The following is a 27,760-nucleotide window of genomic DNA, read 5'->3' as shown; positions in this document are numbered from 1 at the left end:
AAACCTTCATTAAAGTGTAATAGTGAAAGCTGGCAGTGGCTGAGGGCGGGTGCTGCAGTGCTGCCCTCCCACGCACAGGCTGGGGCACCCCCAGCTGCCCCGTGGGTACTCGGGGCAGCAGCTCCTCTCCCCACAGCGGAAGGAGCAGCGGAGCTGTGGCACTGCCCAGCACACACCAAACCCTGGTATGTCACTTGTCCTGCTGCCAACTTGCCTGTTGTGATTGCATCACTGCGTGGCTCCAGCCCCTGCTGGAAGCCTCCCAGGAGCTGAGCTCCGTGCTCAGCCTGTTTCCATGCCCAGTGCGGGATTTCAGCAGCTGGGAGGCATTGCACAGTTGCCTAGAGAAAATTAGAGACCATAGCAATCCCATTTTAAAGGAAAAAAAACCCCAAATTGCATACCTGGGAAATGTTTTAATATTAATTTATTTGCTGGTGAAATGTTCATGAGTGTGGGCCTGAAGACTTCTCCGTGTCTCCAGAGTGTGGTCAGCATTAGCACAGATTTCCTCCTTAAACGTGCTGCAGTCCTGGCCAGGCTGGGTCTTATTTATCTGGCTGTAAAATATGTTAGGGAAGGAATGGACACGCAGGCTCCATCCTTCCCTGTGTCCTGGCTCCCTGACAGATTTGGCCCCAGTGGAGTCACTTTTTGGCATTAATCTTTTGCTGGGTTTTTCAGCAGGAAAACCGCAAATGTTTAATAAAAAGCATTGCAAAAACCATGCCAGGCAGTGCCCAGCAAAGTGTGTGCCCTTTGGGCTGCTGTGTGTGCATTGCAGAAGTGGGTCCTCTAAATATTATCTTGACATTTAGGAAGTTTAGAAAAGTGTTTATTATTTCCCTGCCAACTTGACAACCCCAGTGTGAAGAAGGGAGGAGGTGTGCATGGCTCCCTCCCCAACCCCCGGCAGCACCACCGGCTGTTCCTTACAGCAGAGCGCTGCCACGGGGCTCGTGGAGGGTTTTGAGCTGGCTTGATTTAGGAAAACAAGGAGCTGCAGGTGGTGTGGAGTCAGGGAGTCAGGAGTCAGGGTGCTCCTCCCTTCCTGCTGCTATTGCAATTTGGGGTGTCAAAATAACACTATATCTAATTTGTTCAACTCATCATTGGTTGTGGAGCTGCTCATGGAGTGTCCTGCCCCAGCAAGCTGGCATGGCTCAGGGGACGCTTTGGGACACGTGTCTGGCTGGGCTGACCTTCAGCCCAGCATCTACAAGTGGAAAAACCATGTCTTGTCTGGGGATGGAGTCAAAGTCCAAAGCACTGCCAAGGGGTGAGCAGTTACAGACCATGAGCTTCCTGAGATTCTGTGTCTCACAGGAATCCCTCTGCACTCAGAAACACGCTTGTTTTCTGCTACCGCTTTGTGAACCTTGTGAAGTTACTGAAAATCCTACAATCTGTAATTCTTCTGGACACGACAGTAGTGTTGACCTCCCAGCAGCTCAGCTGCCTGTGACACACAAACCATGGGCAGCTGCAGTTGGTGCAGAAGGGCTCTGGCTGGTCCAGAGCTGCCCCCTCCCTTGAAGTGTTCAAGGCAGGGTCAGATAGGGCTTGGAGCAACCTGATCAAGTGAGAGATGTCCCTGCTCATGACAGAGGGGTTGGAACTAGGTACTTTTTAAGGTCACTTCCAACCCAAACCATTCTATGATTTAGGAAGCAGCCAGCTACAAACACAGACCTACCACCACCCTGAAAGGCTTGTTTGGGTAGTGGGGGATGATTTTTCTGGGGCCAGCATGTTTCTCTGCCCAGCGTTGGTGGCACGTGTCGGCATCTTTGCAGTAAAGAGAAATGGAGTTGCAAGAGTTACAGGGATCCATCTTCTGATAGACCATAGTGACCAGCCCTCTCTGAGTGCCACCATCATGTAACAACTTACAGAACTGTACTTGCTGCTTGAACTTGCTGAGGAGTGGAGGGAAGGTTGAGACAGCTCTGCAAGTATCAGTTTAAGCTCTTTTGGCAGTTTGATGAGGAATTTGCACGTTTAGCAGTTTCTGGTCCAACTTAACTGGAGTGATTCTGTGTTGGGGGTCCTTTGAGGCTATAAGTGAAACACTGGATGTGAACTGTCTCTGAAATGCTGTCAGCGTCCGTTATCATTCCCCTCACTTCTTGGAAAGCTCATTTGGGAATTGCTCTGTCTCTGGTTTAAATACTCACATCCTGGCTGGCTGTTAGCTCTTGTCCCTGTGGCCAACCTGCCCAGTGCTGTGCCAGCCTCGGGGGGTCCTGGCTCCACTCAGGCCTCACAAGCTCAGAGCTTGTTAAGTGCTGACTTAGGCACATCTCCCTTTCCTGGGGTCACACAACTGACCACAGTACAGGTAAGTCCCCTGCATCTTCCAGGTTTGTCCTTTTAGACACGGACCAGCAAGTGTATTAGTGACGGAAACTCCTGCAAGGCTGGCAGTTTTGTTAAACTCTCAATCCTGTATATTTTGGTTCTTAATATTTTATTTCTATTATAACCAGAAGAATGGCCTGTGCTGGGCTGTTGGGAGCTGGTGGGCTGATGGAGAGGAGTCCATCAGGTGAAAAGCATCACATCTAGACATCTGTTTGCTTTTTCTCTTTCCCTGCTTCTGCCTCCTTGTTTTGCATACTCATTCCTTGTGGTTTCTTTTTCTCTTTACTCTGTTTCGGCCCCTCCTAAACAGACTTGGGCATCATCTGCACTCTGGGTTTCTGCGTTGGACTGGCAGGTTTGGTATCTGAATAAAGTGATAACCATGATGTCACACTAGGTATGTGTTGAATGGAGAAGTAGTCAGGTTCAGGAGCTAAAATTTACATCAAATAAAAAATGAATTAAGAGCCTCTGTTTCACAAAGACCCAGCACTGGAGTGAGTCCTTCCTGCCACAGCAAAGTGAAAAGGAGGATCCTGGTGGACCTGGGGAGGTGGGAACGTGGTTGTTCACAGGGTGTCCAACCAAAGAGCTGAGAATGACCGGTTTGAATTGCCCAGTGGTGTGAAACCCTGTGGTTCTTGCTGAGAAGGCTGAGTTAAAAAAATATCCCACATGTGACGTGTGCTTGCCCAGGTGGTTTTTGGGGGGAGGACCTTTCAGTCCCGTGCTGGTCCCTGGGACCTGGTGCCATTCACATGAGCTCGGCAGCTTCCAGTGCCTGGAGCCTTTTGGGAGGAGGCAGGAGAGAGCTGCGTGGGAAGGAAAGGAGAGAAACAGGTACCTGAGATTTCCTAGAGCTGCCTGGGCTGCAGGGGAACTGGAAGTCACGCCAGTGTTGTTGAAGGTTCACCAGATGCAGCCGTTCATGATTAAAACTGTCAGCAGGGAGTGATGAATTCACCAGACTGCAGCAAAAGGTAGCCAGGGTTCCCATTCGATGCTGCCTTCCTCTGGATTTGAATGGCAGCTCATCTGACTAAGCATTTTTATATACTAGTCATTTCTCTGATAGGTAAATTCAAACATTTTCTACCTCCTCCTGTGCAAAGGCAGTTGGTGCCACTGGAACAAATGGATTTTTAAAAAATCAAAAGATTCTTAGCAGAAAGAGTAATTTCTGTGTTGTCAAAATACCAAACCACAATATCTCCATTACCAAGCAATAGATGCTGTAGAAGTGAGAAAAGACTGCAGCAGGCATCCTGGGCTCCTATATTTGTTTGCAAATCTCATTCCAGGTACATTTCTTTCCAGGGATTTTTTCTGATATATAGATAAACGTATGTATTATGATGTATGTAATATGTAGGTGTTATATATACATATATGCATATATAATCTCTTCAGTTAGCAAAGTCGAATTGCATGCCCACAGAGCAGTGGGAGCTCAGCCCCATGGCCCTTTCTCTCCCATTGAACTTTTCTCTGTTATTCTTGGGGAAGCTGAGCAGGGGTCAAGCCCAGGCAAGGAAATGAGGTCTGGGGCTGTGGAAAACTCGGACCCCAGAGCCACCTCCTATTATATAGATATAAATGGAATGGAAAATTATTTCGAATAAAAGTGCACTGCCCTCTGAGAAATGTTCTCACAGAGCTGCTTCTGAGAGTGCCTTAACTCTTTATCAGGGCGCAGTGCTGGGCGGGGGGGACCCGGGGGCAGTGGTGACAGCAAGCGCAGCGTTTGGGGCCAGGGACGTGCCAGCGTGGCCACTGCCAACAGCACAGGGCCAAGTGCCATGGCCAGGCAGTCCCTGCCGCTTTCCAAGCACGGCACAGGGTGGCAATTCCTTGTCACTTCCCTCTCCCTTCATGACAATGAAGAATACAAATCTGCCAGCCAGCCAGATCCACGTCCCCAGGAAGGAAATGGGACTCAGCTTCAGCTTCTCCACCCGCACAGGGCTGCATGGAGCAGCACCAGGGCAGCTTGATGGGTGAAGTGTGAGCCCCACATCCCTCATCTGCAGCCAAACAGCTGAATTTTTAACATCTTAATTAGGAGTGTGGGACTGGGCACAGCAAGGCACAGACCAGGACGTGTGCCATCTGTCCTGTCTGTGACCAACTCAGTACCAGCCCCTTTGCTTCTCTCTGCACATGAGAGGGAAGTGTTCATCCTCACTGCTGGAAACACAAGCAGAGGAGTCCTCCTCTCCCAGGGGGATTGAACAGGCTCCGTGCAGGCAGCTGGAGACAGCGGGGCAAGAGGTGCAGCGTGAGCTGTGGAAGTCCCATTCCAGGCTCTCATTTATCTCACAAAACAAAGAAGTGAGAGGGCTCCAGAGTGTGGCTATCACTAGTTCACTAGTGTAAGTCTTATTTCAGTCCTGAAGAGGAGGACACATGTCAGGCATGAGCCAATCTGGGAGTTTGGGAATACCTTCCAGCCTAAATTCATAGAAGCATAGAATGGTTTGGGTTGGAAGTGACATTGAAGCTCATCATGTTCCACCCCAGTTCATGAAGAGGAACTTTCTGGGCTTCCTAGAAGCAAAGAGAGCATTACCTCCTGAAATCTGTTTTTAATTGTTGTTATTGTCATTTATTCCTCTGAGTATTTAGGAAGATATTTAATAAACTGATTTAATGAAATACTAGTATTTATGTTAAAAAGAGAAAATTTGTCTGGTTAACACAGCCCAGTTATGCTCTGAAGGCAAAACAGTGCCAGTGTAACAGGGCAAGTTTTGGGCAGGTGATCTAAGCCAGGCAATGCTCTTTAGAAAATAAGAGGTGCAGCCTCAATAAAGGCAGTGAGAAGCTGCATACAGGTCATGCAGGCAAAATGTAGGGATGATTTTGGAAGACAAGAAGGGCTGGTGACAAGTGCTGCTGACACATGAGAAAACCAACCTGCAGCATGTTGGGAAGAGCAGAAAGAGAAAGACATTGAAAGAAAAGAAAATGGTTTCTCTGCACCCTCTTGCCCCAGGGAGGACATTAGAAAAAATACAGTTCATTCAGACAATAATTTCTTGGGACTTACTGCAGGGATTGTATATTTTACCCACTGAAGCAATGGTGTTAGAGCACTTGGACTCCAGCATGCAGCTGCTTCAGCAGGAGATTTGTGAAGCATGGGGAGGAGCTGAGGACACATGTCTGTGCTTCAACCAGAGCTGGAAAATCTGGCTAGCTGTGGCAGGCAGGGAAGCTCCTAGGCTGTAGGTGGCCTCTAGTTCTTGGGGCCCATGAGGCTGCTCCTCCTGCAAGGGATCTAGCTGGTCTCTGACAGTGCCCAGCTCTGCACTGGAGCTGGGAGGAAAATGGCCAATGCCTGGGAATGGTTTTGCTGGTGGAGGGTTAGTCACTGTGAGTTTTGAATCAGGGTGGATTTGGAGCAGGGTGGATTTGGAGCAGATTGGGGACTTTCTCACTTGTGGTCAGAGGAGGTTGCAGGCCCTGAGACAAGGGGGCTGCTCCGCTCTTGCCTGTGCTGGAGACATGATGGCTCAGCCTCCTAGCAGGTTGCACCATTGGTTTTTTTTTCATCACTAGGGTGAGGTGATGGGTGAGGGGCTGCCTTTTGACTCTCTGAGGGTTCTGCAAGGCCCTGATGGCAGGGTGGGGTGCTGCTCTGTGCAGTTGTAGCTGCAGTGGGGTGCTCTGCTGTCCCTGGCCCTCAGCAAGAGCTGAGGTGATATGTAACCCACTCACTGCTGCCTTCAATATATGACACAGAAAGGTGGAGTTTGGAAAGCTATTTAACATAGGAATACCAAGCACTGCATGGGCTTGGCACACTGCAGGCCCCAGCCCATGTTGCTTAAAGAAAGTAAGACTATGGTGAAAATAAATTATGTTACCAGCATGACTACCATGAGTTTTTAACAGTCTGGTCTGGATGGTGCTGTGCTTTGGAATGAAGCCTGGCACTGCTACCAGAGGCAGCTGCTCCAGAGGATGCTCCATGGTGGAAGGTGAAGACCATCAGGATGATGGTGGTGATGCACCTCCTTCCATAAGGGACCCTGTGAAGGGACCTGCCTACGGTGTCTTCCAACACTTACCTTGGGCATTGCAGCAAAAAGCACCAAGGGCAGGCAGGGCAGGCAGGGGAGGTGGGAGGCCGGGCTGCAGGGTGCTGCCCCAGCTCGTGAGTGGGGCGATCGAGCAAGAAACTTCTCCAGACCCTATTTCCCCAGTGAGTGCTCATCCCTCTGCACAGTGCCCTGGGACAGCCCTGAGCAGGGCTGCTGGAGCCTGTGGCCCTGCAGGACCTCGGCAGGTCCCTCCGTGTCACTCGGCACAGGGAACACTGGCAGGGCTCTGTGCTCCCTGGCAGAGCCGGGCTGCCCGCAGGCGGGTGGGTGGGTTTCCCAGTGCTGTTGGGAGCATGATTTTTCCCAGGCAGATTACGTAGCCTTTTTAGTTTCATACCCAACCCCTACACCCCCCTTCCTCTGTTATTTTGGTGCCTTTCCCCAAGGGAAACAAAGTTAACTCGAACACTGTTCCCACCAGAAAGGCAAAAGCTCTCCCCCCCTTTTTTCTTCCTCTTTTGGGTTCAGGGTAATGTGACCCATGACAAAAAAGCACAGATCCCTGCACAAAGTGCTCTGCCTTTCTCCTTAAAGGGAGAATCTTTCTCCAGGGCCCCGAGAGCCATCACTCCATCCAGCTGAGGTGCCTCTTGGATGGGAGGATGGCCAAGCTGAACTCTTTTTGCCTGTGGCGAAGGCAGCCCATTCACAGACATGGGGGTCATCGTCAGTGGGTGGAAACAGGTCTCAGAGCTGGGTAATATGGAGTGGTGAGCAGCAGTGTGCTGAACAGAGCCAGGCTGGAGATCTTGTGGCTGAGCTTCAGCCATCCCTGGTGGAGGTGTCTCCATAAGAGTGGGTTGTTCAGGCACCTCTGCAGCCCATGGGGTGAGAAGATCCTTCTGGGACCCTAAGGAAAATATCCAATGGCAGAAGCATCTGGGCAGGTGGCTCAGTGATGAATGTTTCATTGGATGTGGCTGATAGTGGCCTCTGCAGGCTGCCCATTGCTGGCTGTGCTCCCATAGGCAGTGGGGACCTGGGGCTGTACCTGCTTCAAGAAGGTTTTATAGATATATGAGAATTTGTTTTTCCCACTACTTTGGGAAGGTAGGTTTCTGTTTTTCCAGTAATTGATCCATACAACTTCCTTCTTCCCAGAAAGCACTGGTCACCACTTCCCTGCCTACTACGTCAGAGAAAATTTAAGTTACTTTTTGTCCACGTTACCTCTACATCCTCCTGTCCTGCTTGGACCTGAGCATCTTCACTCTCTGCAGTCACCATAGGTGTGTATGGGCACACAGCAGACAGCCTGGCATCAGCCCCTCCAGTTCAGCAAAAGAGGCATGGCCAGCAGGTCAAGGGAGATGATTCTGCCTCTCTACTCTGCACTTGTGAGACCCCACCTGGAGAACTGTGTCCAGTTCTGTAGCCCTCAACACCAGAAGAACATAGAGATCCTGGAGTGAGTCCAGAAAAGGGCCACGAAGATGATCTGAGGGCTGAAGCACCTCTTTTATGAAAACAGGCTGGGAGAGTTGGGGTGTTCAGCCTGGAGAAGAGAAGGCTCCAGGGAGACCTTAGAGCACCTTCCAGTGCCTGAAGGGGCTCCAGGAAAGCTGGGGAGGGGCTTTTTATCAGGGTGTGTAGTGTTAGGATGAGTGGTAATGTTTTTAAGCTAGAAGAGGGTAGATTTAGGTTGACATTGGGAAGAAATTAGTGTGAGGGTAGTAAGGTACTAAAATAGTTGTTCAGGGAGGTTGTGGCTGCCCCATCCCTGGAAGTGTTCAAGGGCGAGTTGGATGGGGCTTGGGGCAACCTGGTCTGGTGGGAGGTGTCCCTGCCCACACAGGAGGGGTTGGAACTAGATGATCTTTAGGGTCTCTTCTTACCCAAACCATTCTATGATTCTATGGCAATTCCTCACCAATACCACAGTCACATCCCTGGGCCTCTGCAAAAGGAACCAAAACAGTGTAATATACATTTTTCCTCATAAATCCTGTTTTCAGCATTCCCTACTCCCTTGGATTTCTTCTAACAATTTTTAACAAATGGGATTTTAATGCATCCCCCTAAGTAGAGATGCTGTAAGAGCTTGTGTTTCTGTACAGGATATAAATGAGTGGTGGGAGCCTGGGGACAGAGGGGTGTTGTTTCCTATTTCTGCAGCTCAGTAATTTTTCGCTCCAGATGTTGCCATCTCTCTTGGAACCTGTGCCTGCAGTTAAGGTGTCTGAAAAGGAAAAATAAAGGGGGAATAATGAACTAAACCCGAAGGCTAGTGATTGCTTCTGTTGAGAAAGGCTAGTGAAAAAATGTAATTTAGATTTGTAGTTTTTTAAAAACAGAAAAAAACGTGTTTGTTTGAAGATGTTGAAACCACACCATAATTTTGTGTCATGTTTCCAAGGAATCCTGGACTTGGAAATGGTATGGTGAGCATTGACATCTGGTGGCCAGGGGGCTCTGGATGGCCTGGGCACAGCAGGATGGGGCTCAGACACCTTTCACCCCAGTGAGATCTGGGGCAGGATTTGCTGTATCTCCAGCCAGCTGTGAGCTCTGTGAGATCAGTCACCCCATTCTCCTCTCCTGAGCATGAGTGGGTGTCCAGTGAGTAGACACCTCCAGCCATCAGCCTGGAGATGGGTGAGATAGACCCCCAGGTCTACACTGAGTTTTCATCCACAGTTAAGAGCCTACAGGATGGCAAAACATCTGCTTTCTACCAAGACTGTTGAGTTCCATGGCTGGAAAGTCTCCATGCTGAAAATCTTACCTACTGCTACAGAGCACAGGAGCCAAGCAGGGATGTGGTCCCAGTCTTGTGCTGGCTGTCAGTCTTGGTTTCCATCTGTACAATCTCCAAGTGAGTGTTTCTGCCTTCAGAGGTACCTTCCTGGCTGGTGTGTGATGATTAATGACTTCCAGGTCCCAAAGGTGTGGATGTGGGAGTGAGAATCATGGAGCAGAGGGAATACAGCTCTGGCATAGGATCTGCAGCAGCCTGGCTCATCCATCAGGAATGCCGTGATGGAGAGGACGTTCCAAGTGTATTCAGCATGGGAAAATACTTTATCAAAGAAACTTGGAATAAAAAATAAAATTAAAATCTAAACATGAGCAGTTGACACAGTGCCACATGAGGGCTATTTTTAATTTCCTTCCTGATCGTTCCACTTGTTTTCATCATCGTCAGCTCTTTGAAATGATGGAGTGAGTCACCATGTATGAGCTGAAGGAGACACAGCTCATGGTCTCTGCGTGAGCATCATCTGAACCCTCCTGAGGGGCACACAAGCCATGGCATGTTGATGCCTGAGGATTTGCCACCAGCCATGCATGGCCTGGTGGCACCCAGGACCATGGGCTCCCTTGGGTGTGTTTGGACAACACTCGTGTCTTGAATTTCTAGTCACTTGGCTACGTCTTTGCTCCCTGATTTCTTGAAAAAAGTGTAAGTGGAATTTGGTTGGTGGTGTAGCTGGAAAATACTTGTTGATACAACCGGAAAGTTCCCTCTTCATTGATCCACAGAGGAAGATCCCTGTGGCAGTGCAGCTCAATTGTGGAGCACTTTCCATTTTTCAGACTTTAGTTAATTTATCTCCTGATCCTTTCAACTGACCTCCTGATGTTACTGGGAGTAAAGGCTGTAGAGCTGGACTTGGATAATACCTGTTCCATAGAGAGTGACATAGAATTGCTTGGGAATGTCTTTCTAGGCAGATTGTGATATATTTCTAAAATTGTACTTCTTAACCACTGTATCCATTCTGAATATGCTTGAGCATAAACAATGAGATAAACAATGATCCCATTTAATTGCAATACTAAATTAAACTCCTAACTGTGCAGCCAGGGCACTGAATCCAGTGCTGCCACTGCTTCTGCCTTTGGTTTTGCTGTAAATTACTGTCAAGTCCAAGAAGGATGAGTAAGATCCCCAGATGAAATGTCACTGCTCCCCTTCACTGGTTTTATGCTTCATTTTATTGTTTTCATGGAAGATTTGTGCTGGGCGTTGGCTGGTGCTGAGCCATAAGGAGGAGCCCCAGATTAGGTGTCCATTCCTGGACAGGGGCAGTGGCCACCCTGGCAGAGTAAGGTGCCTGTTCCACTCCCTCCCTGCCCCTCCAGCCCCAGTGAGCCCATGGGTTTATAGAGCTCCATGAAAAGTCATTCCCTTGGCTTTGGCATATTTAAAAATAAAAACTCATGCGCAAAACTAAGACTATTTGTTTTTACGAAAGCCTTGAGTTTCCCACAGTGGCCTGTTATATTTGTGGACCATTGGAGCCAACATCCATTTTTTTCCTAAGGTAAGGAGCCTTGCTTACCGGGATTGTTCAGATAATAATCATGACAGACATTTTCTAATTAGTAGTAGGCTCGCCTTTCTGACACTTTCTGGGAGCTGATGTTCCTGTCAAACCCTTTCTGTTCCCTCTGCTTTGATCCCTGTGGCCAGCCTTTGTCCCCAGAGGGATGCTGGGATGGTCCAGGTGCTGAAGGAGAGCCATGGTGAGACCATCTAAACCAGAGGTTGCTGGTGGAGCAGAGGTGCCCCATGGACAAGTGAGCTGGGAGGAGATGTGAGGGGCAGAGGTGGGCTCTGCTCCCACAGGGAGGGTGTTTGGCAGGACCAGGCCACGAGGGATCCTCAAGGCCAATAGCTGGAGGTGCACTGGTGGGACCATGTTCCTGCCATGGCTCCTTGACATGGAGAGAGGGGGAAAGGAGCAGGAGGGCTTGTGAGGACTTCTTGTGTCTTTGAGATTTCTAGAGTGCAGTGGGATCAGATGAAATACCCACATCAGGATTCACCCAGGCTGTCACTGCCACAGTGAGGACCACCATCAGCCATGTCACTGGATGCACCAGTGCAGTCTTTACTGAAGCTCCTGCAGGGGCTGGACTCTCTGGTTCGCCAGGTTTCTCACATCCAGCGTTGGGCTCTGCACAAACAGCACCTCCCAGCCAGGTCAGGATGGCCCCACATCACACACGAAGGGCGTTTGCTGCCCTGGGTGGAGGTGATGGGAGGTGACCAGTGTCACTGCTATGTACCAGGGGACGGCCCTGTGTGTCAGCTCTGCTTTTGGCCCTGGCAGCCCCGTGGTACCCTTCCAACAGAGCTGCAAGCATGGGGCAAGAGAGAGGGCAGAGCAGCCCCCCCAGCCCACCAGCCTCCCAGCAAAGAGCCACAGCAGGAGCCATTTCTCACCACCTCCCCCCCCCCATCAAGGACTTGTCCTCGGCTTTGTGAGTGTGTGAGGCCACAGCATCATGCAGGGAACCCGGCAGGCCCTGTTCCCACACTCATAATCCCTGGGTCACGGGAGACACAAAGGAGGTGCCGCGCCGCTGGGAGCCGGGGCGGGGGCCGGAGGGGTGGCCGGGCAGAGCAGGCACTGCTGCCTCATTTCTTTCTCACTGAGGATGACCTTCAGTTTTCTCCCTGCTAATCCCTTCCTTTAATCCCCTTCTCTTCTCTTTACCAGGGTCAGGGTTCTTTCTTGTCTCCTTCCTTCCCAGACGGTTCCATCTCTGTTGCTGTTAGTAAAGGCTAGATCCAAATGGAGATGTCTCCATCCCTCGTGCACCACAGGCTCTCACTGAGGGACAGGGACCAAAAAAGGGACTGGGAAAAGGCTGAAAGTGCTGCTGGCAACACCAGGCTCTGCTCTTGCTTGCTTGTACAGGAAGTGTTCAGAGGAGTCACTTGGAGGTGGATCAGGGGCATGGCTGAGCCCTGGTCCTGCCTCCTGCTGAACCCCTGTTGGTTCCCAACACCTGCAGGGCCCCTTTGCTGAAGGAGAGATGAGGCTGAAACCCCGTGTTCCCATGGGCTCCACAGCCATACTTGGCTCTCCAGTTCACTCCTGGAGCTGAGGGCCGGGCTGAGCCCTTACCCCTGCCCAGGCTGTGCCATCCCTGCCAGGCTGGGGCTGGGCTGTGGAGCATCCTGGAGGCTGGGAGCTGGGGGCAGGCACCTGCCCCTGGGCACGGGCATCAATGGGATGTAATGTCCAGGTCTTGGCTTTGGGAGATTTGGGCAAAGCTTCCATCTGAGGCTCTCCAAAACAAAGGGCCCAAAACTGGCATTTTTAAAGCACTTTTGGTCCCATGGGGCTTTAGCACAGGGGATGGCTTTAACCACTGGGCAGGAGTGTCAGGGTCTCATGGCTACAGCATTGGGAACAGCTGCCCCCAGGCAGATGCTGCACTGATGCCCTGGCTCAGCTCGTTTCGCTTTTGGGGCAGAGTTTGGGCTGGGGTTGAGCTCCATGGCCACAGCACCTGAGCTCAGGAGCCTTCAGCCAGCATCGAAACATCCATATGGGATGTACTCAGGAGCCTGAACTCTTATTTTTATCTGCTGTTCATACAGAGCCCAGTGCAGCAGTGTCCCCAGCCTCAGCACAGGCTCCTGATGAGTCCAGGAGGCAGATAATGAATGTGACAAGTACCAGCAAACTGGGTTAATTACAGATCAGGGACCATCAAGAGTTAGAGCTGCTGTTCTGGCTCCATAAGGGCTTTACTCAGAGTCTGAGCAGGGATTCAAGGGTCTGTCTTTGGTCCTGGTTTGTGTGAGTCTTGGCTGTAACGCTCCACCACCAGTATGTTCTCTATTAAACTGTCTAATGCAATCAGTTTCTAACCCATACTGCAGCTATTAGATGAAGTGCTTGACAGCCATGAATGAGAAGGAAGTTAATGGTTGTGTTTTTATTGGAAATTCAACAGTAGCATCCACATCTCCAGGCTTGCCTAGGGAGTTGGAGGACTGGAAGGATGGGCAATGCTTCATACACTGCAGAGGTGCCTGCAGATTTCAGAGCCACCTCTTTCTGCTGGTTTTCAGAAGTGCACCTGCAGTGCATGAGCTGTTAGTCCTTTTTATCTGGGATTTCAGTATTTCTAGTCTTAATACTTTGACATGTAGTATGATCCTTATCTACTGATGGGTTGGCACCTCCAAAATCTCTCGTTTCAGGACAGTTATTACCTAAACTTGTCTCTGGTACGTGCAAGGCAGGAGGCTGACCTGGGCAGAGAGCTCCTGCCAGCAGACTGTGGCATCTGCCGTGCTTCTGGAGGACCCTGTGGACATGTTTGTGGGTTTATCCTGGCAATAAACTAAATGTCTTGGCACAAGACATTTAGTGGTGCTTTCAGAAGGGCTGCATGAAGGCTGAGGCACAGAGCAGAAGCACGAAGCACTCTCTGCTGTCTCATATCATGTAGCATCAGGGACCAGGGAAAAAAAAACCTGAGGCTGTGGCAGGAGAAGGGGTTTGGGATGGGAGATAAGGTCTTTCTGTTTCCCACAACACCCTGGTTTTCTTATCACCAGCACTGCAAATAAAAAACATGGAGCCAGCCAGGCTGATTCCCACAGTACAGCCAAGTCTCATCAGCATTTGTTTTCCTGGCAGCTCCTGTGTCTGTAGGAGGATGCCCAGGCCCCAGGACAGGCTTTCCCATGAGCTGTCAGCTCCATGGGGGTTTGCTCTCCCCACTTGCCAGGACACTCTGTGGTGTCCCCTCTGTGTCCCACAGGATGGCTCCCACCAGCAGCCTGTACCTGTTAGTCCCCACAGCATCCTCAGGAGGATGGTCCCCAGCTCTGCAGGGACCCTGACCTTCCAGAGTCCCCCTGCTCACATCCCCTCAAGCTTCTTGCCTGCTGCCAGGGAGGGAGGTGCTGGTGTAGCCGTGACGTTGCTCAGGGTGGGAGCCAGGTGCCAGCACCCACCAGCAGGAGGGAGCTGTCTCTCTGCAAGCATTTGCACTCAGGAGCTCGTCTTCAGATGAGCAGCTCTTACAGGTCTCTGGAGCAAATGTCAGAAGTTTGCAATAGCTGCTTATTATTTTATACAGCTTGATGAGTTTGAAACGTGAGATCTCTTGTCACCTGCACTAAGAATAGGGCCTTTCCAAAACGATGGGCACTTCTTGCCATTGCCCTGTTTGCATCATCTGTTTCTAGAGACACGTATGATTTACAGTTCTACCCTCTCTCGGTGGAAAAATGATGGCGCTGCTGGTCTGGAAGAATTCTATCAAGTAAGGTTTTGCTTAGTAAATCTGAGTACAGCCAGGCTGTTGAAGCCACATCTATCACTTTCCAGGAGAAGGCAGGAACACTGATAAAAAATGGAAGGTTAACCAATATGCCACTAAGAAGATGGAGCTGGCATGGGTGGGTCTGGCAGCTCAGTGGTGGAGCAGGATCAGGACCCACAGAGTCTTTTCCTCTGGGAATTTTTAAGCCAGAGGGAATTTCACAGCAGGAGGAAACAAAGTGGTGGGAGTGGGGCTCATTGGGCCAGACCTGTCCTAACGATGGAGGGTTTGCTCTGCCTCTTAATGAACTGCAGAATCACACCACAACAAAGCTTTTAAGTGCAACAGTGTTGAAAGCTTTAAGTAGTTGTAAAGGCTTTAAAGGTGTCTAGCCTTTGACTTGTCAGGGAAAAAAAACAGGGAAGAGATTCCTTTTTCCACTGGAATAAGTCCAGATTGGCAGCCTGTGCCCAATTAGCAGCAAAAGCCACTAATGACACAGCATGTGCAGCTCCGGCCTCTGACTCTTCTCACAGACCCTGTGAACTCTGCAACGATTTTCTTTTCAGCCACCCTTTGCCAGCAAGGTCCTCACACTGGATGATCCATCCTGGGAGAAAGCAGCAGGGGGATGCCAGCTCTGTGCAGTTCCTGGGTCTGGCAGAGGGCAGCTGGCCCAGGGAGAGGACCTCTTGGAAGAGGCATCTGGAAGAGACAAAACCAGAGCAAACACAGAGCCCCACACATTCTGGGGAGCTGGATGTGCTGCCCTCCCTGGAAAAGTGCTGCCTCCACAGCCTGGCCCTGCCTGCACAGGCAGCTTTCCTGACCCACAGGCCATCATTTTTTAGCTACTTTTCTTCCCTGGCTCTCTAAAGTCCAGCACGACTGTGAAGAGGGCACCAGAGCCCCTTCCCTTGCCAGGACTCCGGGAGCTGCTGCTGCCTGTAACTGCTCCAGGGCTTTAGGCCTCACCGCGCTTCTACATGAATTTCTCAGAGCCCTGCCTTTCACCAGTGGCTTTCCTTGGCTTGTTCCTCTTTTGTTGCTCCTTTTCTGTATTATTTGTCCCTAAAAACAAGGGTGACCCTCCCAGCCCTGCCTCCCAGAGCTGTATTCCCCAGTTCATGGTGCTCAGGGCAGGTGACTCTGAGTTGGACTTGGGGGTTAGGGCACATTCAGACTTCATTGAAAACCCTAGGAAGTGATTTTGCTAAGGCCATAAAACAGCAAGGTAGCTAAAAGCAGATAAATCTACTAATTATTTGCTCATTAAAAGAAGCCTTTTATGGGCCTACAAAGAGTAGTTTTAGGACTTGTTCTGCAGATATAGCTGAAGTTTGATGGGATCATCCAACAAGTGACCCTCTGTTCCCCATGGCAGCAATCAGGGAGCAGCAGATCCCCCAGAGGGGCAGATGATGCCTCTAGGACTGGTTCTGAGACCTTCAGTTCTCAACTCATGTCTCCAGGAGCCACCACTGTGGTATCACCACCAAGGCAGGCTTTCTGGTGGGCTGTATAAACACTGAGGCTTAGCCTGAGCTGCTACAAATGCCTTTTCTTGGCATGGCACAAGCATTGGGGCACAAGACGAGCCTGTTTGCAGCCAGTGGGCCTGTAGCACTGGGTGTGTGCAAGGATTTGCCCCCAAAGTGCTGGGGACGGGACCTGCCTCAGCAACACTTGGGGTGGCTGGACAGAGCCCAGAGGGAAGAGGCCTTCAGTTCTGAACTTCAGTTCTGGATATACATGTTCAGGGCACAGACCAGACCTTTGCTGAGCTCTTACTGAAAAGCAAGTGAGCCCTGTGCAGGTGGTTGACCCTCTCCCTGCAATTCAGCTGCAGCTTCAGGGTTACACAGCCTCTTCCCCAGCCAAGGGCTAATTCCTTAGGGCAGATTGGAAACCTGCAGAAGAAGCATTCCCAGCCACCCGTCACAGGCACTTCTCCACTAGAAAAAAGACCCTGAAACCTTGAAATGGATACACGAGACATTTTAGCTTGCAAGTTGCTGATACAGGGTTGTTTCCTGAGATAGTATCAGGTGCCTTCTGCAGCGCTTCCACCATCGTGGCTTCCTTCTTCCCTTCCTGTGACCTTTCCCCAGCTCCAGCCCTCCTCAGCCCCAGGACTGCTTGCTCCCATCCCAGGGAGCCTGGGCAGAAGCTGGCAGGGGGGAAGGCTGGCACCAGCACCCCATGTTCCCTGGCCATGCCATGCTCCTCTATGTGGTGCTGGCATTACTGGCAGCACAGAGTTCACAGCCTGTTCATCTTCATTTGCTCCTGGTAGCAGATGCAGACCTTGCTGGGGTCTCAGATGCAGCAGCTGGGACTAACTGAGGGTTCCAAGCTCAGGAGATCTTCCCTCCTTAACCAAACCACCCTTGTGCTTTTGGCACAGGGTGAGCAGCTGGGTGGCCTCCCAGTGTCCCTTTGGAGCCTGACAAGCACCAGTCATGAGACCAGCTCCTGGAGAGTCACTTTGCTTATTATTCCAAGTCATTAATTAATGGCTGCTTTGGCTTGGGAGTTGCTGGGCAGAAGTGAGCACAGCCCCAAGCTAGTTGGGAGTTGGGCAGCTGCAGCTGCACCAGTGTGGGCCTGGCTGGGGTTGGTGAGGATCCTGGCAGCCCTCGGCTGTGTCCTTCACCCCAGGTGCTGCAGGACAACTGAGCATCTTCCTGCTGTGGCACTGCACCATGGACCTGCACCACCCATCCTCATGCCACAGGATACAGAGAGGAGACAGATAGGTGTCTTTGGGGTGGAAAAAGAGTGTCTACTCCTCTCCATCTCTTCAGCACTAACCTTGTGATGTCACAAACCTTTTCCTCTCCTTCACAACCCCACAAGACAGGACATTGTCATCCCCACCTCACTTCCTGGCCAGGCCACTCTCCTGGGAAAAGGTCCTGCTCAGCAGAAGTGTAGAGCAAAGCCTCTGGATTGAACGTGGTCCCCTGCAGTCCATGAACCCCCCAGGACCTCACTGCCAGCCCTGGGGGCTGTGGGCCAATTGCTTGGCTTTCACAGGGAGGTTTTCCCAAGGGCCTTTGATGTCCCAGCTCAGTGACATCACAGAATGTCAGGGGTTGGAAGGGACCTCTGCAGATCATCTAGTCCAACCCCTCTACCAGAGCAGGACCAAAAGACTAGGGCAGATCACTCAGAAAGGCATCCAGACAGGTCTTGAAAGTCTCCAGACATTGCTGCCGTTCAGTTGTCTGCATTCACCTACTGAGTTGGATCTAAAATACAACAGAAATTGAGTGAAAAGATCCCAAGTTTTGGCATCTGGGTGCTGTATGTAAGATGGTCCGAGAGTTTTAACTCCCAGTGGTCCTGGGGTTTAGGATGGGGGAAAGCTAGATTATTTTTTCCCCTCTCCCTTCTGAAATGACAGTGATTTTATCATCTGATTTTAGGTAGAGGTTTTTTATGTCTAAACCTGATGGCTTCCCAGCAGTCTTCAGGGTGTGTTTTATTCCTTTCTAGCTGGAAGGTTGTGAGCCAGGAGGAGCACCAGGGTCTTGGGTGCAGGGAGCCTGGCTCCCGTGGGTCTGGGTGTGGGGCCATCACTGCAGCTCCTGGCGATGTGGCTGCACCCCAACTGTTTCCCCCAATTACCCCCACACCCTTGTCCTGCTGCCGTGGGGTCAGGGAGCACTTCCCCAAGCAAATGTCACCAGCAGCCTGATTTAAATTGGCAGCAGCACAGAAATTCAGATATGAGCCTGATGCTGCCACTCCAGCCTCGCCCTGTGTCCCCATCCCTGGCTTCTGCTCAGGCGTTGCCCAATGACTGGCTTTTATTTTCATGTTTTATTGCTCTGAGATGATGGGCCATGCAAGGGGGTTGTTTCTAATAATCCTTCTCTTACAGAGATGTTGTGTTGCTTGATTTCTTGCGTATTTTCCTGATGACTTGTGCTTTCTGCCAGTGAAAAGACTTGCATCTGTTTTATGGAGTCAGGCCAATTCAGCCAATGCCACTAAAATCCTCTGCAGGCCCCTGGTGTCCTTCCCCCAGACACCTCAGAGTGTGATCACTCTTTCAAAACAAACAAACAAACAGACAAAACAAAATTAACAAAAATCAAAAAGAGAAGAAAAATGTTGATTTTTGTATCTGAGCACATCCCATCTCCAGGCCAGGGCATGAGGTAATCCCAGCTTTCCTGCAGGAAGCATGTCCATAGAAAACTCCCTTGTTCTGAGCCCTGCTTACCCGAGCACTGTCATGGCACAGCTGGGCATGGGAGATGCTGGGGAGGCAGGAGAGCAGAGAGCCCTGATCCACACTGGGCACAAGGGTGGCTGGGTCCAGAGTGGGGGCTGCAGCCCCTCCTGCATCCCCTCCCTCAGCCCTGGGGTGACAGCGATGGCAACATGGCTGTTGCATTATCCATGTCATGGGGGCAGCTCGAGCCGCAGCTCCTCCTTGCCCTGCATCTCTCGGGCTGCCGGGACCCTTCCCCCGGCGCCGGAGGGACAAGCCCCGGAGCTGCCTTCCCACGGCGAGAGGCTGCCTGCCCCTGCCCTGCCCCCTCGGCTTCTCTCTGATGTGGCTGCCGAAGGATGTGGCGACAATGAAAGTGTGAGTACAGAGAGGTGCTAAGGTAGATGAGGCAGTTGGTTTCCTGTTAGCACCAGCACGACAAGACGCGGCTCTTCCCTGCTGCCTGGAGCGAGCCGGTTCCCAGCCCGCTCCCCGCACCACAAGCTCCATTTACAGTTATTTACTAAAACAACACAGTGTGTGTGAACTCCCTCTAGGCCAAAAATAACTGCCGCCCCATTAACTCGAACTGTTTGTTTGTTTTCAGCTGTTTTCTGCCCTTATCACAGGCAGGGAGCCTGGCTGCTGGGGGGGTGGGGGGAGCGGGGTTATCACCCCCCGACCACCCGTCGTCGCTGCTGGAGAAACCTTTGGGCTTCAGGATCCCCCTCAGTCCCTGCTCTGGGAAGATTTTCTTGCACTGGGTAAAAACAACCTTTATGGTTTGCAGTGGGGGCTCCTGGGGGTGGCAGCAAGACATCCCCCAGCCCTGGCTGCTCACCCACTCTCCTCCATGGGTTCTGGGGACCCAACAGAGCTGTAGGGTAATAGCAGAGGCTCATGTCTGTCTGCAGCTGTGGGTGTCGGGAAATGGGGCCAGCAAATGTCCCTGTAGGTGCTAAGCAGGGTCCAAAGCAGGGTCTCAAGCAGGGCTGGGCAGCCTGAGCAGGGGCTGTGGTGGGACCGAGGGTTCCTGGGGAGCCAGGACCCCCCAGCCCCTTCCACTCCCTCCTAACCTTGCCTGTGGGACAGATTTTTCTTGGTTTTCCTGATACACACTGCAGAGGAAAGCCCCCAAATAGGCATTAATTCCAATTCTTAGACTTTCACCAAGTTTCAGGGCTAAGAATGATGGGTTTTATCCTCTCCACCCCCAGTCTCCTGGGAAAGCCATCCTGGTTTCCAACCAGCTCTAAAGCAAGGTGAAAACCTTCCAAATCAGAACTTGTCATGAAAAATACCCCAGATGCCTTAAAATCATAGAATTATAGAACCACTCAGGTTGGAGAAGACCCTTGGGATCACCAAGTCCAACCATTTTTTCTGGGCAGATAAACTTATTTAAAGAAAAAACTACACTTTTTCCCATAGTTGCCCATGATGATAGTTGTGTTCTCATTGGGTTGTCTGCAGCCCCTCCCTGCTGTTTTCCCCAGTGGTCTCTGCATGATGCTGAGCACCCCCACTGCCCCAGCAGCCCCCTGCACCCTCAGGCCAGCCCTGCCCAGCCCCTGGGGGCTCCACACTGCCCCTCTCTTTCTTCTCATGCTCTCCAGTAGCTGCAAACATGTAGGAAGATTTGGCAATGTCCATCTTAGCAGGGATGGATTTGGGGGACACAAAGGACCGTAGAGGGCTGCAGCCTTTCCCATTGCCTATCCACACTGCCCGGTGTGTTGTGGTTGCTTCAGCCCACATGAGAAGCTGTTAAATAGACACCTCTGCCTCCCAGGGCAATGTTCTGCGCTTTGGCTACTTTTGGTGGATACAATCTGCATACAGCTCCCCTTTGACTTTTCTCTACCCTAGCTTGTTCAGTTCAGTTCAGTTCATGCATTTTTATTCCTTGTTTGTTTTTTTTTTTCCCCCTTCTGCCTTTGACAATCATTTTTTCTAAGCAGGTTTTGCTGGCACTTAGGAGTATATGCAGCTTGCAGCTGGCCCTGTGTCTATCTCAGGTTGCTACTGTGGTGGGGAGGAATCAAGCAATGTCTTCAACGTTGCTCTTGGGTCTCATCAGGACAGTGAGGGTGGAACTTGGGCATCACAGAGTGCTGCTGAAGCCCCATGCACCACCAGTGTCCACAGCTGTCCCTGGGAGGGGGTACCTTTCCACCCCTTCAGGAGGGAGCAGGATGCAGCAGGATTGCAGGACTCAGCACCTTACGTGAGCACAAGAGACCTGGCTAGGAAAAATCCAGGAGTATCACAGGATAGTTAAATTCCATGTCTTGTCACTCCCCAGCCATGGCCAGGAAGTCCCTTGTTCCAGGATCAGAAGAAGAAGCTGGGTCTTTCACGAAGAAGGGAATATTTTGTGGGCTGGGTGAAATGGGAGCCCAACCACTCACACGCACGTTGCTGTAGCTGCTGCTCCGCATCGCCTCCATGAGCTCTCGCCTCTGCAGCACTGGTGCATGTGGCTGCTTTGCAGAGGTTGTGGAAGTTCTGTCTGCCAGATTAAAACCATCTCCACAGGGAGCCAGGCTAGGGAATTCATTGCAAGTGCCTGTTTATGTCCCCAGCATGCCTCATCCAAGGATCTCCAAGTACAATCGATTTTGTGGGACAGGGTCCGGTTCTCCACCCTGGGGAAGGGTTCTCAGTGGTGGGCTGGGGGGATGTACACGTTTATCAAAATGGTCTTTTTACCTCTGCAAGGAAGATCTGACCCTGTATAGAAAAATTACAGCCTTGCCTGAGGGCTGGCTGTCTCCAGCAGACTTCCTCAATATAAACCATCTCATGCAATCACTGGTGCGTGAACGTCCATGTGATACCCTAAGATAAAGTGGAGAAGTCAATGAGGAACTGGTGGAGCTGAAAGAAATGTTATCTAGGAAGTTATGGGCTGCTGTAAGTCACGAAGCGTGGAGCAAATCCCTTTCTCTGGCAATAGCAGTAGCTGTTCAAGTTGATTGATTCGGTCAGGGAGTGCCCCGGGGTGTGATTGTCATCCAGGACCATTTTATCTCCATTAGCATGTCCATGGAGGAGGTTAATTGTGCCAGAACTGGAAACTGAGCTGCACACCAAGGGGAGCACAGCAAGGCAGAGGTTTTCTTCCTTCTCAGGGTAACCAGAAAGAATTTGCAATTTGGGGTTTGGGCTGTGTAGGAGGAGCTGCCAGCTTGAGTGTTTTATTTGTTGACCCTACTGAAATGTTTATAGTTGGCACCAACATGATTTTTAATTTCAGGAGGTTCTTTCCAGTATTTCTCTCTTCTGATAGTCAAACATTTTTCCCACCCAGCAAGCTTTCCCTTACATGACAGATGAGGATGTTTGCTTACAGAACATGAGAATTTCTCACCTTATTTTACAGTCTCCTCTGATGACCCTCTCTTCTCCAGTCTGTTTGCAGTGTCTGGTCACTGTCTTAATCCATGGTCAGCCTTTTCCAGCCGCCTTGAAAAATCCCCTGATGTTTCACTGCAAGTTTATATCTTGCATTTAAATTACCCTGGGGAAGGAAAGGCTTTGGGGGATACAGTTGCAGCCCATGTTTGGAGGGGGTTACAAGGCAGTTGGGCTCAGCAGGGAGGTGCAGGCTGAGCAAAAACCTGTGGCCATGCACTGGATGGTCACAGGGAGGTTTATCCTGGGGCAGTAATTTGGCCCTGATGAGCTGGCCGTGGTGGAGGCTGGCAGACCCCCAGCTCTGCCCACTTGCCTTGTGCATGGCAGTGGAGTTGTCCTGGTGGCAAGGCCACCCTCAGCTCCTGTTCCCTGGGGAGCATCAGCCTCCCTGAGGCCTGCCTCTCCATGAGAAGGAAAGCAGGGTCTGGAAGCCCTGGCACTGCCAAGCATGTTGTGGAGGCACTGGACATGTACCTGAAGCCTGGTGAGCTTCAGTTCTGCCATAATCTCAGGTCCCATGGACCAGAGGTGCTGTGGTGGGGTGCAGGTCAGCAGGACTGGTCCAGGCTGGGCAGGTGTGAATGTCACCAGGTACCACTTGCACAGCACATCAGTGCTCAGGTAGGAATTAAACTCAAGACCACTGAGCCAGAGAATTCTCACCCAGTATCTCTCAGGGAGTCATGTCCCCAAGAGACCCCAGCCCTGGCTTTCAGATCTGGGGATTACAGGCCAGCAACATTGGCCCCAGTACACCTGATGGCCCCAGTGGTTCCTGTGTTGGTATTTTCCTTGCTGGCTTTGCAGAGTAGCTGGAGGCATATAATGGTGCTGTCTAGCATGAGAGGTTCCTCACTTGTGCTTTCTCCTTGGGGAAAATGTTCAGAGAACAAAAAATAATAAATTTTAAAAGACAGTATTCACTTTTTCTAGTTCAGGGAAGAAGCTGGTGCTCTGTAAAAGGTAATAGAGGGATGGATGTTTCCTGTATGGAAGAACCCACCCCTGATTTGCTCTGAAGTGCATCATCTCCATGGGCTTCAACAGCTCACACAGATCATAGAATAGTTTGGGTTGGAAGGGACCTTAAAGATCATCTAGATCCAACCCCCCTGCCTGGGGTTGCTCCAAGCCCCATCCAACCTGCCCTTCAACACTGCCAGGGATGGGGCAGCCACAGCTTCCCTGGGCAACCTGGGCCAGGCTCTCACCACCCTCACACTAAAGAATTTCCTCCTAATGTCTAACCTAAATATCCCCTCTTCCAGTTTTGATCCATCACCCCTTGTCCTCTCACTCCCTGCCCTTGTCCCAAGTCCCTCCCCAGCTTTCCTGGAGCCCCTTCAGGCACTGGAAGGTGCTCTAAGGTCTCCCTGGAGCCTTCTCTTCTCCTGAGCTGAACACCCCAACTCTCCCAGCCTGTCTCCAGAGCAGAGCTGCTCCAGCCCTTGGATCATCTTTGTGACCTCCTCTGGACTTGCTCCAGGAGCTCCATGACCTTCTTGTGTTGAGGGCTCCAGAACTGGACACAATTCTCTTTCCTTCTGTCCTTTTTCTGGCTCTGGTGCCATCCTGTTCTCGAATGCATCTCCCTGGGGAGCTGCCTGCAGCCCTGAGTCTCGGCAGCGGGCTGAGGTGACAAATACCCAGACACCAGGACCATTATTTATTTACTGTCCCAGCCCCTGGGCCCCCAGCCGAGCCTCTGGGCACTCTGGCTGCTTCTTCTTTTTGTTTCCTTCTTCACACGTTTTTCTGGATACTGCATTGTCACATCTTCTGTTTATTTGGAATACCGGGGGAGGAGGGGACACACGATGGCCAATTCCGAGCCTGGGCCACGCATGACATGGGGCTGGGGGCCTGAAAGTGCCTGCTGAGAACCTGCTCACGTTGTGACAGCGAAACCAGGCACCTGCGGCCTCCCTGCTCCTCACGGGTCACTGCACCCCTGGGGAGGGCCGTGAGGCAAAGTGTCCCCTGAGCCCCACTCCCACAGGGGTGGCTGGGCAGCTTCAGCTCCAGCAGGACCCAGCTGCATTGTTCCAGCAAGCGCTCATGACTGTAGCCAGAGGGAGGAATAATTGGGTGCTTTGTCTGCAGGGGGATGGGGAAGAGGGAGGTGGAAGCAGCTGGGAGAGCTCATCCCAACCAGGACCATGCCTGAACCTACTCTTGGCATGATTTTCTGTTGGCCGTGGCTCCGTGGCTGCTCAGTTCCTGTGGTTTGTTGGGAGTCGGGGCTAAACAATGGCCGGGCAAGCATGGAGGGGACACTTGTCCCCCAACAAGCCCCTTCTCTGGGTCACAGAAGGGTGTTGGACTGGCCTGGGCAGAGAAAGGACCTCTGCAGAGACTCCTCTGCAGTGCTACAGGCACTGCTGGCCACACCATCAGGGATGCTGGCTGGAAGCAGCAGATTTCAGCAGGGATTCAGCTGTACTCAGAATTCCCATGGGATTTTGTTTGGCTCCTGTTCTGAATGATGCTCAGCCATGCTGGTAGTTCAGGGGAGCACATCCCACCAGGAAGGGCCACCAGCATCCTCTCCTTACCCTTTATTTTAAAACCACACTCAAGGAGTTTCAGGCTGACCCCAAGTCCGGCACAAGATTGTCCTGTGTCTTGGCTCAGGGTCAGAGTCTTCTGGGGTCCAGACCTAAAGAGCACTTTTGGGTGCTTAGGGTTGTCTGGCATTGCCAAGAGCCAGAGCTGCGCACACTGCCCAGAGGGAATCTCCTCAGATCCCAAATGGCTTCCACCCTTTCAGCTATCCACCTCTCCCAGCTGGCCTCTCCTTGACCACACTCAAGACCTCCTCCCTTTCCTTCCCACATCCTCTCCTGCCACTCGGGAGCAGATCCTGTCTGTGGTGGACCTCTGAGGGTTTCGCCCACCGGTTCCTTGTTTCTGGCTGCTGGTTTGTCAGATCCGGTCGGGGTTGTTGAGGTTTTTTTATCAATTCTTCATACTTTTGTATTTTTATTTCTGTTGCTGCTTCGCCCCAGGTGTCCTCTGGAGCAGTCCAGCAACTTGCTGGTGTAAAGGCAGGCTGAGGATCTGCAGGCACGGGCAGGAAGGAAAGGAAGCTGGGTGGGACCACTGCCTGCCACACTGCCCAGGCTGGAGCCGTTGGCCTGGGCTGGCAGAGGGGGGACCACACTGCCTGCCTGGTCTGCCTGGTGAGGGCACAGAGACAGCACAGGGACAGCAGGATGGTGTCACACCAGCAGGTTGGAGCTCCCTGCAGGGAGCCTGGCTTTCCTCCTCTTCCCACAAGAAAGCTCAAGGAAAGAGGGGCTTGGTTGTGAGCTGGATTCACTTGGCCAGCATTTGTCCCCAAGCAGATGTCAGCAGGTACCTGGGGAGGGGGGTCACCTGTGCCCATAACAGTGGCACAGGCTGGGTCCCAGCTCTGCCCTCCCCAGGGCACTGTCACTGAGCTGGAGTGATTCACAGCAGTGTGGGCAAGGCAGGAGCACCCAGGGGGGCCTGAGCACCCTGCACTGACCTTAAACCCCCAGAGTTGGGGTTTAGAGGCCATTCACAGTCTGGTGGTTCCTGCCGCTCCTTCCTCCTCAGGGAGAAGGATTCCTCACAGTCCTTCCCTGCTTCCCCACGGGGTCCATCCCATGGAAGAGAGTCCTCCACCAACCTCTCTTCAACGTGTCTTTCCCATGAGGTGCAGTCCCTCAGGAGCTGCTCCAGTGCTGCCCACAGGGTCATGGGTGCTTCAAGAACAGGCACTTCCCCTGGTGTAGGGTCCTCCACAGCTGCAGCTCCAAGTCCATGGGCTGCAGCTCCACATTCACCCTTCCTGGCACCTTCAGGGGATGCTCCACCATGTTTCTCCTCCATGAATGCAGGAGGACAGCTGCCATCTTGCCATGGGCTGTAGGAGAACTTCTTCTTGGGCACCTCCTTCCCTTTCTTCCTCACCAAGCTCAGGATCTCCACTCTGGCACTGCTCTCACCTCTCCAGCTCAGCTCTTCTCCCTTACTCTCTCTGCCTTCAGGTCTTATGTCAATTATTTCATATGTTAATCACAGAGGTGCATCTATTGTCTCTCTAATGGCTCGGCCTTGGCCACCTGAGCCAGGGGAGCTTTTAGTAGCTTCTTACAGGACCCTCCCCTGCTACCTAAACCATGACAGAACCAAACCAGCACACCCGGTGTGATTTAGAGTAAACCCAGCAGCTTTTATCGCTCTCTGTGGGGTCCCAGGTGTCTCACAGCACCTCTGGATCCTGATGTTGCTCAGTTAGGTGGCAGTGCTCTCCTCCAGGATGACCCCCCTCACTGCTGACACCCATGGGGTGCCACGGGGTGCAGGGCAGCTGCATTGTGGATGCTGCACCCTGCCAGGCCCAGGCAAGCCCCGCAGCCCAGCATGGTGTGTTGCAGCACAGGGGGTGCAAAAGCCCAACAGCCGTCACATGAAGTCAGCCTGGGAGCTGGTCCCAGCAGCTGCTGCGTGTCCCACTGGTGGCCAGGCTGGAGCTACCATCCCTGGTGTCCTCCCCAGGTGGGCCAAGGGGCAGAGGTGCTGTTTGGAAAGGTCTTCCTTGGGGCATCCCAAGGTGCTGTGGCATTGGGGAGCAACAGGGTCTTTCTCAGTGTTTCCCATTTGAGGTGTCTTGGCCTTGTGCTGGCTTGGAGTAACCCCATCACATGGAGCAGGGCTCGGGGGCTTCATCCTGCAAAACCCTCAGAAGAATGGAGGGTTAAACCTCACGAACCATCTCAGCTTGGAGCTTTTTTGCCACTCTACTTTCTCCCTGCTCTTGTGACACAAAGAGCAAAGCTGCCAGTTTGCCCAGAATGACCTCTGTGCCCTACAAACCTAACCCCTTCCTCAAAAAGACAGAAATTCCATTGCCTTCCACCTCCATCTGTTTAGCGAACAGTTTAACCTAACAAGATTAGTATTCGAGGTCGTCTCTTCTTTTATTTTTTTCCTCCACTGTTTTCAAAGAAAACAGTATTGGATTTAGAACAAAAGCTTGAAACCCCTCATTTGTAAGTCGTGCAGCCTTTGGAAACTGTTTTGTTCCAAAGTTATTTGGGGAAAGGCTTGCAAATCCTCCCCTAAACAAACAGGAGTTGGTGGAGATCTGAGAAGGATGGAGCAAGAGTCCAACACAGGGCATCTGCACCCAGCTCTCACCACTGTGGGGTTGGGGAAATATAGTTGGGCTATTTCCTTCCAAAGAAGTTTGGGAAGAGAGAATGTTGCTGTAGCAGGGGGAAACTGTTCTGGGGTGGTTGGAACGGGAGGGAATCAGGATTCGTGTTCCCTCTTTCCCCATGGACACCCCCTGATGATGGTCCAGCACACTCCTCCATCCCTCTTGGGAAAACATGAGGAGTGCGGGTGCATCCCTGGAGGTGATGGGTGAAGCTGTGGCAGGATGAGGGGCAGGATGGGGGTTGTGAAGGAGCAGGAAGTGTCAAAGCAGAATTAACCCATGAGGGGACACAGGTGCTTTTGTTTATGTGTGTTCTTCAAATGCCATCACATCCAACCATGAGCCGGTTCCAGCAGGCTGAGCCGCCTGGCTCCCGTGCAGCCTGGCACTGCCAGAGAGGTGACAGCCTCGGGACTCCCCAGGGAACCATCA

General features: G+C 51.8%; 2 protein-coding genes across 10 annotated transcripts in view; both read left to right on the top strand.

Annotated features, from left to right (window-relative positions):
• Positions 1 to 27,760, top strand: part of RABL6 (RAB, member RAS oncogene family like 6) — a 292,198-nt gene that overhangs the window by 136,847 nt on the left and 127,591 nt on the right. The gene's annotated exons all lie outside the window — the stretch shown is intronic.
• Positions 1 to 27,760, top strand: part of EXD3 (exonuclease 3'-5' domain containing 3) — a 286,268-nt gene that overhangs the window by 220,609 nt on the left and 37,899 nt on the right. The window contains exon 20 of one of the 9 annotated variants that reach the window (XM_051636486.1): positions 7,572 to 7,655. The exons of the other annotated variants lie outside the window; for them this stretch is intronic. Within the exon in view, the coding sequence (XP_051492446.1) occupies positions 7,572 to 7,619 (48 nt within the window). The 3' untranslated portion in view covers positions 7,620 to 7,655. Of the gene's footprint in view, positions 1 to 7,571; positions 7,656 to 27,760 lie in introns of those variants that run through there. 9 annotated transcript variants of the gene reach the window in all.

The sequence above is a fragment of the Apus apus genome, chromosome 19 (assembly GCF_020740795.1).
Source record: "Apus apus isolate bApuApu2 chromosome 19, bApuApu2.pri.cur, whole genome shotgun sequence".
Lineage (NCBI taxonomy): Eukaryota > Metazoa > Chordata > Aves > Apodiformes > Apodidae > Apus > Apus apus.
The sequence above is the reverse complement of the archived record's forward strand: the minus strand, read 5'-3'. Positions and strand labels throughout refer to the sequence as shown.